Below are 16,797 nucleotides of genomic sequence, written 5' to 3' on the forward strand. Positions count from 1 at the left end.
TCTCCTTCTTCTCCTTCTCCTTCTCCTCCTTCTTCTCCTTCTCCTCCTCCTCCTCCTTCTCTTTCTCCTTGTTCTCCTTCATCCTCTTCTTCCTTTTCTCTTCTTCTTCTTTCTCCTTCTCTTCTTCCTCCTCCTCTTCTTGTGCCTCCTTCTTCTGAGAAGATCTCACTGTGTAGTTGAGGCTGGCCTTGAATGTACAGGGCTCCCCCTGCTTTAGCCCCCCAAGTGCTAGAGTTACAGGGGTGGGCCAGCATACCTTAGAATTTTCTATGTGAACCATCATGTTAGCTGCAAAAACTAATAATTTCAATTCTCTTTTTGTGACCTATATGCATGTGTTTCCTTTTCTTGACTTACTCTGGCAAAATCTTTTACTGTGGTTGACTGCCAGCTGGTGGTCAACTTGTTACAGCCAGCTGAATTGAACCAGCTTAGTGCTGGGTGTGGAGGCCCCTGGGAGCCCTGTTGCCAGCAGCATGAGAGATAGAACTGCAGGAGAAGCAAGGAGGCTATTAGGGAAGCTGGTAGAAATTGTTGGGGAGCTATTGGAAGTTGCTGGTTCTCTTGGGGTATTCTGCTGGAGGACCTGGTCACCATGGCTTTCCTGATGAACTTGGCTGTTTTCCTTAGAGGAGGAGCTTGGGATCTCAGTGGCACTTAGGATGATGTGGAGCTCTGGTACTTACTTTGAGTGTTGCTTCCTGGTCCGAACTCAGGTCCCATGCCTTAGAATTTTGCTAACACCGATCCTTCATCCAACTGGCACAGACTTTCTAGCTCCTGCCATTGGCCTTTGGGCCTTTCCAGTGCAGATCTGGGGAGCAGGCCTGCATGAGAGTTGGCATGGGCACTGGGCCTCCAGCTGGACTGCTGAGTGGCATTGCTTTGAGCTCTGGGTCATCAGCTGGACTCCTGCAGGGTATTTTCATGAGATCAAAGTCTTCATCTGGACTTTTCTTCTTTAGTGTGTGGATGGATTTTCCACACTGTTTGCATATGATTATTTGGGTGATTCATTATAAAATAATCTTATGAAAGTATTATATTGTTCCCCTTGCAAAACTTGAAACTGTGACACTTAATTAATGTTGAGTAAGTGTGGTAACAGAGAGCCTTCTGCTTTGCCTCATCTTGAGGGGAAGAATTCTGTCTTCTACCATTGAATTAATATTATCTGTAGATTACTTACAGATATTATTAGTTAAGTGAAAGAAATTCACCACAAAAATTTATATTTTTTGAGAATATTGTTAGGTGTTTAATTTTGTACAATAATTTTTTCTATACACACTACTATGATGTTGTGATTTTTAGTTTTAGGCTTTTAATAAGGCAGGTTGCTGTTTGATTTTTGAAACACCAAGTCATCTTAATATTTGGTCATGGTGTACAGTTCTTGTTATATACTGCATAACTCTACTTTTTATTTTTTTCAAATGGCATTTGCATCTATATTTATAAGGGACCTTTCTTCATCCACGTCTTCCTGCTGCTGGCTTTTGCCATCAGGACGCTTGATGCTTTGGGGCTGCCCTCCCATGCCGTTGCAGACCCCGTGGCTTGGGCCAGGTCCTTCTCACCCCTGGAGCCCGGGGCCTGAGCCGGCTCCTGGGCTCGCAGCGCGGCCTTCTGCAGCACAGACTGCAGCCTTCTCCCTGTGCGCTACACAGGCGTCTGCAGCGGAACCTCGGAACGAGGGCACACAGGCACACAAGTTATTCCAAAGCACAGAATTTCACGAATGACATGAAATACACAGCAAAGGGTCCGTCTACTGTTGTGTGGAATGTCTGTGAATTCCTAAGTGCGGCAGAATTCTCCCATAAGAGCACTTAGTATGGAGGCTTGTTTGGCGGGTATCCACTGTGCCAGGCGCAGTATGGGATGGTCAGCACTGCCCGTGTGCTATAGCGGCCTAAGGAAGTGGCTACTCGCTTTGGTTACCAGACATATGACAGCCCATTCTTGTGGCACTGTGCTGCGATGGCTGTCGCGTCTGCATCCTGCTGCGGTGCACCATGCCATCAGCGCATTCGGTCAGCTCTACTAGATGTTTGACAATGTCGTGGGCATTTTCAAGGAACGAGCTCTCTGTTTCATTGTTTATCTCTGTTGCTTTAAATTTCAAACTCAGGGTTTTTGCCATTGTCATCCCACAGCCTCTGCTTACCCTGTGTTGGATTACTTTGCTCTATTATGTTTAGGCTTTTGCAGTGGGCTCTTAGGTCACTGGTGTGAGTTCTCCTAGGTGCTAATGTAATTTTTTAGTGTTATTAATTACCCTGGTGGCACTACTTAGCTGGGTATCACAGATTTTAGCGTGCTGTACTTGTACTTTCCTTTGGTTCCGTGTGTACCCTTATTTCCCTGGGAATGTCCTCCTTGATCCATGCACTTTTGAGGGGGATGCTGTCCAGTTGCCAAGTGATTAGGGATGTTCCTGTCAACCTCTTCCTGTTACCTGTGTCTAATTTGGTGGCAGTGCCATCCGCATATTTTGTACAAACTCCTTCTTGTCAATTTCTCCAGATTTGCTTTTTAGCTTGTAACATGGTGAGTCTTGGTGTATGTTCTCAGGGCATCTGACAGGTAGGGCGTCCTGCCCCGCTGGGCAGACGGCTGCACCGAGGGAGGTTCAACGTCTTGCTCACGGTGCTTCTGAGTTCTCATCCCTGTTGGCTTTCAGCCGCAGGAGAGGCCAAAGCAGCGCTGCTTACCATTCCTTCTGGAGCTGGGTCTGTGCCTCCCGGCAACTGTCTGTGCAGCACTAGGTGACGGGGAAGCCGCAGCACAGAGCATCTGCAGTGGACAGCGAGGACGGCTGCTGGCTCCTCCCCTCTCAGCCGCTGACATTCTGTAGATCAAAGGAAAACAAGAGGAGAGATTGGCTGTTGGAGCTCCTGAAGTTGTAGGCACTTTGGGAGTAGGGGAGCATGCCCGCCGATTTGGGGCTCATCCAATGGAAGAGGGGTGAAGGGAGCGACACAAGGGAAGAAGGAAGACCCAAGAGGGTGGGGCAGGGCACCGGCTCAAGACCTCAGCACACGGGGTCTCCCAGAGATGCAAAGGGAAGCTTGGAGGAGGTGCGTCCCACCAGGAGCCCAGTTTAGAGAGACCCCCTGCAGCCTGAGGACCCCAGGCTTAAGGATCCTTGGACAGCTGTGCCTTCTGCTGCAAGGTGCCTGGCAGACTGGCCACAGCCCTGCCCTGGAGGCTGACCCAGCCCCTGCTGAGAACCCAACCTCTTATGATGAGTACAGCTTGCCCACTAGATGCTTCTGTACCATTTTCTTGTTTTCTCATAAATGCAAGCAGGGAGTACATATAACTTGTCTGCTCTTATGCTTTATTTAAGACAATGACTTCAATATTTGTCTATATCAAATTATGCCCATAGGTTAAAGCCATCTAAATAAAGAATTAATGAATTACAGACAAAAAAAAGTGAAGTGAAAAAGCTGAGATATACTGAATGTACTGAAAACCAAACCAATACCCCTAAAGATGTGTAGTGTTTGTACAAATATTTTGCTAATTAAGCATGATCTCATTTTTATTCTAAGCCTAGAGTTCTGCCTTCTTACTCATCCAGAGTAGCTTTGGCATTTGTGCATAGTGAATCATGTTGATCCAGGCCAGAGCTTTGTGGCCGGAACCTGCAGCAGGTGCTCAGAGAAGTTTACAGCTGCAGAACCTCTGGCAGGCCGGCTGTCTCCTGTGCGAGCAGACATCCTGCCATTGGCTGCTGCAGCACGGCAGTGCCCTGAGGTTGCCCTGAAGCACGGGTCTGTAGGCCATTGCTTTAATTAGCAACTGTTGGGCGAGGTGATGCAAGCAGTGTCCTTTGGCCTTTGGAAAAACTGGTAGGTTTCAAAGCACGGTGACATCATTGTGCTGGTCCGTGCGCCCAGAATTCTGCCTTTATTATGTGGTCAATGCTTTTGAATATACCCAAGTGTAGTGATCTGTGAAATCTATTTCTTATAATATAAAAATGTTCCTTGGTAAATAGATATAAAAATCTATTCCCATGGCTTCCTCTTGAGGGTAATTGCTTTTTACTTTTACACAGTGATAAGTGCAAACCTGCTCAGAAAAATCAATTTGTTCCAGGGAAACATAAGAATGCACAGGTTAAATATGAGATGTGACAACCATTATTGAGTAATTTAGGGGAGAAATAGTACATTGGAATCCCATGAGAAATCATATGGGTTCCCACATGGAGGCTGAGGCAGATATGCCCGGCTGTAGCTCCTCTGCGTCTTCTGTGAAGGTGATGGGCTGTGACTCCTCACAGGGGGATTTGCTCGCGTCCCTTCAGTACGTGGCCGGGCCAGCTCAGCGTTCGTCGTCTCCGTCACTCTCGCTGTTGCGTGGCTACAGTTCGGGCACCCTGAGCGGCTTCCTCAGGAAGCTTCCCTCGCAACTGTGTGTTTCTTGCTTCGGTGCTCTTAGCTTTACCGGGAACCTGTCCAGTGACTCCCTTGTCTTCTCTCTTTTCAGGCTGTCAGGATTTCAGCTCCCCTCCTCCATGGTGAGCACGGGATCCATCCTCACGCTGTGGTTCACCACTGACTTCGCAGTGAGCGCCCAGGGCTTCAAGGCCCTGTACGAAGGTAGGAAAGAAAGCGCGCTGGGTGGCGCTGCCCCCTGAGGGCGGGCGCAGTAACGGTGTTGGTGAGAAGCACCCGCTATGGCATGTCACTGCGCGCTGCAGGCACGGGGGCCCGGTGGTCTGGGTGACAGTGGGTGGCCCCCTCTTGCTCTAATTGCTGTCTCTAGTAAATCCATGAAGAGCTTTGCCTTTGGTGGTAGGCATTTTCTTGATTAGATTGTTTTATTTAACACGTAGTAGAAGCTGGTGGAAAAGCAAATTAGTTGTGCCTCTGGGTGATGAAGGGTTCATGTCCACTGTAGAAGAGTTCTATAAAATTCTGCTGGCCAGTGGTGTTTCTTACTGAGGAAAGCACTGAGGAAGACAGTTTTGTGAAATGAGGTTTTCTTGTCAAAGGTGAAAGTTTCAATGAGAAAAGTAATGTGGTTTTGCTGTTGCTTGATCCTTTCAACCTGAAGAGATTTTGTCTTATTTATTTTTCTTCTCAGCGGATAGCGTGCTTAAGCATCTTTGCATTGGGGTGTTGTTTTAAGCTGGTTGGGTAAAACTGTTTTAAAAAAACATTTAAATTTTGACGGAAGAAATGATTATTTAAAGAATTAAATTTGAAAAAAAATTGAATAATACTTTAGGTGAAGGGCTGAAGTGTGTCTACTTTAGATTTGTTTTTCACCATGATTTTAAATTTTGTTTCGCAAGTAATGTAAGAGCTATCATTTTTAAAGCGGATTTTAGAGGCTGTGAATTCAAAAAGTATGGGTGGCGCTGTAGCCAGTCTGCACAAAGCATGCGCAGTTTACCTGGGCTTTCCTGTCCCTCTGTGTCACGTCTGTGTTGGTTCTTTGCGCAGTTCAGTGCGCTCAGGCAAAACATTCGTTTTGAAAATTTAAAAGTCTGTGTATGCTGAACTGACCTGCGATGCAATGCGGTGATCAGGAATACACGCAGAGCTGCTGCGCGTGTACACTCACTTCTCCTCGCCTGCACGCTGCGGGCTACGCATTGTGCAGTCTGACTGTGGCTTCGGGCTGTGACACGTAGCTGTGCACCAGCATGAAGCTGGAAGGGTCGATGGCTTCTGCGTCGGTTGTTGTCCAGGACTAATCCTGTCTTCGGAAAGCGATAAGCTCCTGTAAGCGACGGCTGCTGTTAGCTTCGGCAGCGGGTTACACTGAGTGCTGCCTCACATAAAGCACTAAGTCAGGTAACGGCTGCTTCCGCAGCCTGGTCAGTGTGTCTGGAAGGCATCCTTTGTTGACCCCACGTGTGTGGAAGAGTGGAGAGAGCCCTGAGGCTTCTGCTTTCAGGAAACCCTGCCGACGCAGCCCTCCCTTCCTGACAAACTCGAGTCCCCAGTGCCATGGTGTTCCGGATTGCCTATGGCTGATCTTGTAGCAACTGTCAAGGCTGAGTAACTACCAAGGGAGTTGTTCTGTCACATCTTCCGTAGACAGTGTTAATTTCACTGGCCAATGATAGCATATAAGAAAAAGTGGAATTCTGAAGGACCAATTAGAACAAGGGCTAGACACGTAAATAGAGCTCTAAATTAGGTTAGATATAGTTTGAAATATACTATGTGAAAAGCTTTTTTATAATATACATTTTAATAGCGCTATTATATTCAGTCTGATATCTACAAGTGCATACAAGCCTGCATTTTGAAAGAAGAAAATAGTTAAAATACAAATGCCCTTTGTTGACAAAGCCAAAATCATAACCAATATTTAATATCTGCAGTTTTAAGATATTTATCAATAAGCTTAAGGATTTTCTGGGAAGAAAAAGTGAACTATCTGGCGAGATGAGCTAATCATAGTCTCAACACAAGAGTGGAGCAGAGGTTGCGTCCGGGGCAAGGAGCGGCCCGCTACGCTGTCAGTGTGTCTGGTTTCCGGGCGAGTCCAGGTAGCTCTGGCTTCCACACAGCACTGTGCGGGAGCTCATGATCTCGTCGTGGGTGAGGACGCAGTGTGCAACCTATCTCCATTCAGACACACGGCGTGTCCCGCAGGACTGAGGGGTGTGGTCCCGGCTCACCCTCACTAGTCTCCAGGACAGAGCCATCTTTTGCTGAGTCAGGTCTCCTCCCATCCAATGAGAAAAGACTGTCCCTCGGGCTACGGGAGTCAGACCACATAACAAGATGTGGATGTGTTCGCCAAGCCTTCCCCCCAAACTGAATTTAGATTTAAACGCATAGATCAACTACGACAGATATTTTCCTATAGTCACTAAAGTAGTGTTGTGCTCTTCCAAATAAAATTAAGATTTCTTATTGACATCAGTTTACAATTTGAAACTTTATCTAAATTCATTGGCTTGAACTGAGAACAACTACCAAACTTCTAAGATGGCCCTAAGCATGGTAAACTTGGTAACAAAGATAATGTGGACACTGAACTCCACTGTTATGGACAGTGCCCTAAAATAAATATTACTTACAAAAGTTATTCATTCAGGAGAATATTAAGTTATATAATGTGTGGATCCATGAAAATATTAATTGAGATTAATGTTTAGTTATTAAATTTAACTCTGTAAATCAAACAATGACATTTATAAATCTCCTCCTGTCATCACTCACATAAAGTATCTGGCATTCTGCACATGAAGGTGCTTGTTAACATCAGTACATCCTTTACATAGATGCAGCAGTGTCACAGTCCTATGTTGATAGAGTGCTCTTGTAATTTTTTTTCAACATTATTCTTCATTAAGCACTAAGAATTTGCTGGGATTTGTTTGCTACATGTATAATAGAGGATCTTAAGGTTACCTATAATTTTCAATTGGATGCACTACAAGAGTGTTCCTACATATGCTCAAGTATGAAGTGCTGTGGTATTTGATTTTGACCTTTCTGATCAATTACGTTATCAAAGTCTCAATTATTAAAATTTTTATGTTGTCACCAAAATTATCTCTATGAAAAAGACGTCTTCTACTATGTCAGGAAATGGACGGGATGGAAACCTGGAGAGCTCTGAAACGCTGGATGTTAGGGGAGCTGCCCACCTCCACTAGGGAAGCTGACCCAAGGCCCTGCCACACTATAGATTCTTTTATTGTCTAATTTTAAAAGAAAATATCTTTATTTTCTAACTTTTTTCCAATCAGTGACATAATAAACTAAACATAAGAAACATTGCTGAATATGTAATGAAGAATATCTTGGATTTAACCTTTTCATTATTTTGATTCTAATGTCAAAAACCTATATTTTCATAAGGAATTTTATTTAGGTTTTCTTTCTCTCCCTACTATGTTGGTCTTTATTTTTCCCTGAAAATCATTTCAAATGTCTCAGAAAATGTTAGAACACTTTTCCTTCCTTAAGTAAAATACCAAGTCTTGTTCATGTCTTAAAATTTCAGTTTTGCAAATTGTTTACCATTATTTAGGTTGATTTGGGGGATTTGAGGGTTTTTGTAGGTGATGTAAGTTTTCTTTGAAGAGGAAAATGTTTCTGTTATCCATAACTTCATGAAAGATGGAGTACTTGTGCACAACGCAAGCCATGTGTGTGCACACAGTTGTGCACCAGGGTCCAAACCAGAGCCAAACATCTGTCCGATAGAGTCGAATCTCGCTGCTGAGGCGTTTCGCCAATGTGCAAGGTGGCTCCGCAGACTTCGGGCTGCTATTCTGTCATCCTGGCAAGGCTTTCCGTAGGACGCTGGCCTTCTGAAAGAGGCCTGAGCCATACGATGGGCGTCATATGTGCGAAAATCAAGCTGGGAGGCAGAAGAGAGATCCTGGAAGATCCTTGGCGTCAGCAAAGCTCATGAGAACTGCACAAGCCTATTTTCATTCTTCATGCCTTAAATATGATCGTTCACCTTGTAGGTGAGAAGGGGCAGGGTTGTAGACAAAATGCATCTATCCAGTATGTTGACAATAACTTACTAATTATGCATGTCCAGCAGTTATCTTAGCTGTCCAAAGAGGCTGTAAATACATTAGTTTTACATTTTATACATAAAATCTCCAAGAAACTGTGGCTGTCATAATTGACTTTAATGAATAAATGCTCAAGATCTAGTGAAGTAGAATCCAACATTAGTAAAAACAAAATTCCACATACGCAGTGATACCTAGATTCATGAAACAATTTTTTTGCAAAAAGTTTGGTTCACAAACAGAAGGTTTTGGCAATATTTTATTGTGGTTGCAAACTCTATATCAAGTGGAAAACACAAATCCGGCCATCTTTCCCATTCCACACAAACACAAGTACCATCACTTTTTCCAACATCATAGAACAAATTTAGTTTATGAACTGAGGTACCAGAAAATTTTGTAACACACACACACACACACACACACACACACACACACACTCAACATAGCTTACTTATTGAAATGAGAAAAGCAATTGCTGGTATAATTAGCCTAATAAATTTCCTTAAATTATAAGAATTCTTCTTTCATTTTCTATTATCTTAAAACATTCACATATATGAAATCATTCATCCCATCAGTTAGGGCAGTTGCTTTACTAATTTATGTGTCTCTCTGTGGCCTGCTACAGAGATGAATGCATGGACATGCAGATGAGGAAGGAGATAGGAGATGGACTTTAGCCACAGAGGTGATACAATGATAGATGGGTCTGTTGGTGGGGCAGATGTCTGGATAGATGAGGGGTAGACAAGTAGAATGGCAGGTGGGTGGATGGACAGCATGGGAGAAATAGAGACAGAGACAAGAGGGAGAGAAGATAAATAGACTGGAAGGTGGATGGATGGATGGATGGATGGATGGATGGATGGAGATGGAAGGGTAGATGGATGGATGGATGGGTGGATGGATGGATGGATGGATGGATGGAGTTAGATGGGTAGATGGATGGATAGATGCATGGATGGAGGGTGGATGGAGATGGATGGGTGGGTGGATGGATGGATATGAATGGGTGGATGGATGGATGGGTGGATGGAGATGGATGGATGGATGGATGGATGGATGGGTGGATAGATGCATGGAAGGAGGGTGGATGGAGATGGATAGGTGGATGGATGGATGGGTGAATGGAGATAGATGGATGGATGGATAGAAATGGATGGGTGGGTGGGTGGATGGATATGGATGGGTGGATGGATGGATGGATGGATGGGTGGGTGGATGGAGATGGATGGATGGAGATGGATGGGTGGGTGGGTTGATGGATGGATGGGTGGATGGACTAACAGATGGTAGATGATATCTCTGTGTGAACCTGTTACCTGCATTTTTTCTTTTTGAATATTCACATGATTTTTGTAATTTATACAATTGTTATGTATCAATTATTATGCATCAGTCCACAAGAAAAATGTTGAAAATCTATACCAGTTCTACCCTGATTTTGCAAAATGACTCAAAACCTTCAGGAAAACTCTTAACGAATGTTAAAATTGACAGCTTTGAGTCTGAACTTCTCTCTGTTAAGGTGCGTTAGTACATGGACGTTTATTTGAAAATGCTGAAGCAACTTAAAGACAAACCACAGTGTGGACAGGCAGATACTTTCTCAAATTTAATCCTCTTAATATAAGCCAGGAAATGAAAACACTGGCAATCTACAAATGAGCTAATATCCACTTATTTATTAGGTGTGCTATATTTACTTTTCAGAACAAAATAAGCTACATTTTCATAGACTCTTGAGCCTCCACCAGAGGACAGTGGTTCGGCTGCAGCAGGCCCATTTCATCTTAGGTCTCCCTGGGTAGCTGCCTCCAGGCCAGGTGGGCTTGTGCGCGTGCCCCTTTGCTGGCTGCATGACTGGCATTTGCTTCTGACACATTCCTCAGGCAGTTTCCTTCCTTTCACATCCATGGTCTGGATTTAGAAAGAGCTGCTAGATTATTACCCTTCAAGCTCAGAGCCTTATTTAGAATGTCAGAGCTGATTTCTGTTTCCCTTGAACTGATTTCCCTAACTCAGGCCCAGTTCCCGGGCACAGGGAGGACCTGCCTCGCAGGAGGAGGGTGCAGGCTGGGGACAGTGCAGCTACGGGCCAGCGCTGGGGCTCAAAGCCTGCACTGCCTCCTGGCCTGGGCTTCCACAATTGCAGAGCAGACGTAGGGCTACTGAGGCCACTGTCCTCATGAGGCTCAGACAGCTGAGGCTGTGGAGGACAATTCTCCCTCAGCAAGGGTGCTGGGCTTCTACTGACATAGCGTGGGTGGCCTTCACTTTTGCCACCAGAAGCCATAAGCTTCTGCATTCCTTTTGTAAAGTCCCTTGTCACCAGGCACACCAGGACTACCATCTTCAGGACAGTTCGTGCACAGACCTGCAGCAATCCCCCCACGGAGCATTCTGTAGATCATGCCCTGATAGCTGGACAATGGCAGATCTGGTGAAGGAAAAAAGACAAAAATAGCTTGGGCCGCACCAGAGGTGGTGAGAGGTGGCACCCGCTGCAGGGCAGCATCCTGCCCTCTCTGCTCAGCCTACATGTGGGCTTCAACCATGGAGGCTGCCCCTGCCCACCCCTCTGCTTTCAGAGCCCACACTGCTGGCCCTGGGGAGGCCTCTGTCTCCTTCCCTCTGACTTTCCTCACCTGAGGGTCCTGAAAACTTTGCATTTCTATGAAGCTGCTAGGCTATGTGTCCCATTTGCCATGGACCTGTGTCCTCCTGGGCTTATAGGCTTAGAATTCAGCAAGGGAGCTAGGGTGCACATGGGCCGAAGACGTCAGACAGCTCTTCTTGGCAAGGCGATCCTGGCCCCCCAGGACATTTCATCAGGTGCAGCAGCTCGGCTCAGGCTGTGTTTCTGTCCCATGACCCTTAGTGTAGGCGCATGTGGTTAGACACTGGCTTCACACTAGGCCAAGAGTGGAAAGTAGCGAATGACACAGCAATGTCAATACAAACAGCCTTGTCGCATCACCCGTAATGTATTAATTTGGCATTTTAATTTTATATATTGGTTCTGGGAGCTTAATTAATGTGCATTTAACCTTGAGAGAGGATTCTGCTCAAAACCCTACAAAGCTATTTTCTGATTCAGCAGCAAAGGACCACTGAAAATTCATTAAGACAAGTTCTACGTAGGAGGTCATTGGACAACATACTGATGTCCATACCAGTCACACACACACACACACACACACACACACACACACACACGCACATGCACACACACACGCCCATGCACTTGCACTGGTGTAACCTGTTATTCATATAGCTATGCCTTGCTTTTCTTCCAGCTTCATCATGAGAAAATATTTAACTGGCTAAGACTATTAGAAAGAATCAGTTCAGTTCAAGCACGTTGAGCAGAGGACAGGTGTGATGCCTGCACTGTAGGGAAGAAAATAAAATTCAGCAAGACCGCATCACAGTGGGGAGCACTTGAGAGCTGTGAGCCGACACAAGCCCGCGCCTATTCTCGAGCACGGGTGTGCCCAGTGCACACACGCACTCATGCAAGTGCCTAGCAGAGCGCAGGGAAGCTTGCGCTGTGACAGTCTTTCCTGTTCTCTCTTTCTTTCTTCCCAGGTGGGGTTTCTCTGTGTAGATCAGGCTGGTCCCAAATTCGTGGTGGTGCTTGTCAGGCCTGGACAGTTAACAGGAGTTAGAGTTCAGGTTGTGGGGAGACGGGGACAGGCGCCGCTGGACATTTACCCATCGTGGCGACTTCAGTTGGCTTAAGAAAGAAACACTGAGGCACTTAAATCATTAACACTCTAACATAAGAACTGTCTGAAAATGTTGCATACATTAATATTCTTTAATGGCTCTCTGGCTTTTCACAGGAAATTGAATGAAAGGTTGAACTGGGTAATTAAACGTCCTTTGGTATATTTTTTAAATGGTTGGATTAATAAACTCTAAGATTAACAGTATAGCTAGATTCTGTTTTTAATAAGGGGAAGAATATACTCACTAAATCTACTCTCACAGAAAATAGTACCCTGTCTGAAAAGAATATAATAAAGGCAAATTAATTCCACGGAAAAGTCATCTTCAAAGCAATTATTCAGTGAAAAACTGCAGTTTGGATTGCATCTTTACTGAGGGGAGAGTCCCACACCACGCGTAGTTGTGCTTTCGCTTATGAGTATACTTTATCTCAGTGTTAACTGAAATTCTGCCTTTCATAACCATTCATCATTTGCTTAGCTTTCTGTTCGGTTTGTTTCTGCTACACTTTTGGGTCATGAATAAGTTGCTCAGTTTATAAGCCTGTGTATCAACAGAGTTGATGCTGCGTAAACTGAGATAATGTTTGAAAAATAAAAGTTACTTGTGATTCACAATGAGTCTTTACAAGCACGAAAGACTGAGCCTCCACCCGACGTGCATGCACGCACGCATACACGCACACGCGCGCGCACACACATGTCTCATTCTGAAAGCGTGGCTCGTTGGAGGCGTGGGGAGTGTTCCACCTGGGTGCCCGCAAGCCCTGGCTATTCCGACAGCTTCAGTGTGAAGCAGTAGGATGAACTCGGAATCGAAACATTCACACGTGGACGCAGTCGTGGGTGCTGAGGGCAGGGCTTAACCTGGCTTCATAACTGGGGCGAAAGTGGCCACGACCCAGCACCCGCTCTTCCCTTCCCTTATTTATAAAATGCAGACGGAGCGCGAGTGTCCTGACTCCGCGCTGCGAGCTACGTGAAGCCTCTCGTTTCCACCGCCCATCTGCAGTGTCGGCCTGCAGGCGCTGCGCTGCCCTCGGCGGTCTGTCCTCTACCACAGAGCGCGTGGCCCTCCGCGCCCAGGCCAACGCCCCCTCCTCTTGTGCTCCGGCCCCCTGCCCTGCTTTCTGGGGCGGGCCCGTGTCACCTGTCCCGCTTCTCCTCGCTTGGCTCTGTCGGTCTTGCACAGGCTCAGGACGGCCCGAGGCACCAGCGCCAGGGCTGTGCTTCCCAGGCGAGCGCAGCAACCGGGGACTGCAGGGGCGTGCCGGCGGGGCCTTCCCAGCTCTGCTGAGGTTCCTCTTCTGCGGCGCTCAAACCTCGTCTTCCTGGGACATATTTTGCTGTTGTATGTTACTGATTTGTCCATTTGTTTTGTCTAAAAGGAACGAAAATATGGATAAAAGTCGTTGGGAAAATGGAACGGCACACATTTGCACGTTTGTCCCTAGTTATGCGTGGTCAGTGCAGGAAGGCAAGCGGGGACGTCCTGGGGGTGCCGAGAACAGAAAAGCAGGTCTACGCTAATGCCAAGGGAAGGTGTTGGAATGCACTGGAAATTAGCAGTAGATACTTAGATCGGAGCAGAAGTGCTTCAAGCCCAGTTCATTTTGCTTTTGGAGACAGAGTCGTCTCCCCTTTACAGGGTCTTTTGAGAGCGCTAGGCACGGCACGAAAGAGGTGACTAACACGTAACCCATCTGTGTGCTGACACGGAGATAGCAGTTCTCACCGTCGGCCTCGGGTAAATTTCATGTCAAATGCACATCTGACTGATAACAGAGGTGAAAATATTGGTTGTGTGCAGAGTTCTTAAATCATTTGGGGGAGATTCAGAGTTCATTTCCATTTCTGAATTTGCCCTTAACACGTGAATTTATTATTTCTGATATTCCTGATACCTAACATTAATATCACTGCATGTCACAGAAGCAGCCTTGTTTGTAATCATATTTTTCAAAGAATGTTCTATTCTGAAAAAGTGCCCGTCTTTGTTCTGCAGTTTCTGCTCTTCCCTGTTTCTTCAGCTGTGACAGGAAGGGACAGCCTGCCGCTCGCTTCCGTTGGTGACCAGTCCACTCTCGATCTCTATATCATGCACATTCTCAGACATGGCCACTTACTGGCTTGCTCTTGCCTTAAGTGCAATGACATGCTGACCTTACTCATCGGCACGAGAACATGCTTTACTGAGCCAGGAGTCCGTAGGCCTTCCGTGCTCAGACAGACAGCTCTTTCTTTATAATTGCTTCTTGAACGCCTTATTTCCGGGTGCTAGTTGGGTAATACAACTCTAAGTGGAGCATACAGGATGGTACCCAAGCGTGGAGGAGAAGCAGGGAGGACAACAACCCTCCCCGAGTGGGCTAAAATGCAGGGCTGTCAGCGGGGTGGACGCCCCCCGCAGGAAGCAGATGGCTCCCGTGAATTTTAACTGTGTTCCTCAAAGACATTTTGGACCTTCGTGTGTGTGTGTGTGTGTGTGTGTGTGTGTGTGTGTGTGATGGCCACATACGTCTTCCTGTCTTTAGCAAGGGAGCAAGGACACCATTAATGAAGGCGAAGTGGACAGCAGCCTGCAGCTCTGTAGGCCTGAGGCCCAGTAGGCACATCACTGCATCTTGGAAGCTCTGGGTTTGTTTCTCTAATCCGGCATATATTTTTCCGTAAGCACATTTCTAAATAGCATAACACGATGGAAAGCGACGTTTGGGAGGACAGGAGGGTGGGCGAGCAGACAGCTGGCGTGTGGGACTTCTCGGTTTCCTCCTGCAGTCCTGCGGCACGTGGGAGGGGAGAATGCGGCCTGCGTGGAGGAGGACGCTGAACCATTTCAGCTTGGGCCTGTCATCCGTCTTCTTTCCTCATGATAAGCTTTAGCGTGGAGTTTTACAATTTTTACAACTTCAACACTTGCTCAAAACCTTCCCATATGTCGCAGTTCTGACAAGTATATCAAAATTTATGTATCTCCTTGCTCTCTTTGGAAGGAAGCCTTACGTGCATGAATCATGAGAACACTACATCTTTTCCTGAGTGGAGTGATGACAAATTTATATTTGCATTACTTGAGTTCACAAAGTCAAAGGAACATGTTAGCTCCTCTTTACAATTAGTCTCCATACATTCGTTACTCAGGTTCCTGAAACATTGTGAGGTACACCTCCATTTGTGACTTTCCGGGCACCCCACAGAAGCGGCAACTTGAGCGCTACAGTGTCACGCAGCACAGTGCTGCAGCCACATGGAATACAGCCGCCAACCCCAGCAAAAGCCGCCCTCTCACCTGCTAAGTCAGCGACAGATACACTTATTGCCTTAAAAGCACACATTGTTTTTACTTACTCCATAAAATGGCATGGGGAGGTATTTCATTCCTGTAGAGCTATTATGAAGGAAGAGTCAACTTCCAAACGCTGAGGCATGGCACAGAAGGGCTAGGAATGAGTTCCCTATTTTAAAAAGATGGCACATGTCTTCTACTTGAGAGGCCAGAAAGTCAATATTCCCGGCTTCGCAGCTCTTCTGCTTGCAGCTGCTCACCCCTGGAAGACAACACTCGGGTCAGTGAACATGGCTGTGTGCTAATAAAACTTCACTTGCGAGTGCAGGTGGCCAATGGCCATGGTGTATGATGTTGCCTGAAAGGCAGAGCGTCTCCTCCTCAGGGAAGCATTCTTTCCTCTCTGGCCCCACTATGGAACCCTTTCTCTCGGTATACAATAGAAATCCTCACAGCAAAGGCAACAGTGTCCACAACAGCCAGGTGGTTTGCTGCAGCTGATGGAAACCTTTGGACCTCACCCTCGCTAAATCCCAGTGGCTCGGACATTTCAGGCAGCTACTTCTTTCCCTGTGCTCTGGCCGTCTGTGAATGCTCAGGGCCCTTCTTATGCTCAGGCGCACTCATCAGGCCCAGCCCTCTTCCTCCTGAGCCTCACCGCTTCCTCTCTGTGCTTCTTTTCTGAGCTCATAGCCCATCAGCAGGCATTGCCCAGTGACATCCACCCCAGAAGAACTCCCCCTTCCACATCTTGGGATGCGAGGAGACACAACTAGTTGGAGCCCTTCTTCCCACCTCCACCTTGCGCAGAGGACATGGCAGAGATCTGTGCAGTTGTGACTACAGAGATACAATTTGCATGAAGCTTGGGAGAGAAAATTAGCTTGCACGCATCATGCAACTGTCACCTCGGTTTCTCTCCTTCTTCCCCCTTGAGTGTGGGGAGTGACGGGGGCAGCCTGCCCGTGGCTGGCTGTGTGCTGTTTAGGGTGCTACCCAAGGGCACAGGCTCTGAGAGGGCCTTGCCCCACTCGGAAGGAACCAGGGCCCTCTCCAGGGTGGGACCCGCCTGTGGACCGGGGGGGCCCTCAGCAGACGGAGCACTGAAAAGTCACTGCTGTACGGAGCCATCCGGCACCCGCTGTGCAAGGAATTAGTGTCATCATTTTGCTGATACTCCAAAACTAAACTGCTAGCACTGCTTCCAGTCCTCAGAGGAGCCGCTGGGAAGGACCCGCCCTCCGCTCTGCAGT

General features: G+C 46.7%; 1 protein-coding gene across 1 annotated transcript in view; it reads left to right on the forward strand.

Moving 5' to 3' along the window:
• Csmd1 (CUB and Sushi multiple domains 1) overlaps positions 1-16,797 on the forward strand; it is a 1,642,653-nt gene that overhangs the window by 517,840 nt on the left and 1,108,016 nt on the right. Inside the window, exon 3 of the mRNA XM_012517218.2 lies at positions 4,507-4,619. Within this exon, the coding sequence (XP_012372672.2) occupies positions 4,507-4,619 (113 nt within the window). The remainder of the gene's footprint in view (positions 1-4,506; positions 4,620-16,797) is intronic.

Source organism: Octodon degus, unplaced genomic scaffold (assembly GCF_000260255.1).
Source record: "Octodon degus isolate 3935 unplaced genomic scaffold, OctDeg1.0 scaffold00155, whole genome shotgun sequence".
Lineage (NCBI taxonomy): Eukaryota > Metazoa > Chordata > Mammalia > Rodentia > Octodontidae > Octodon > Octodon degus.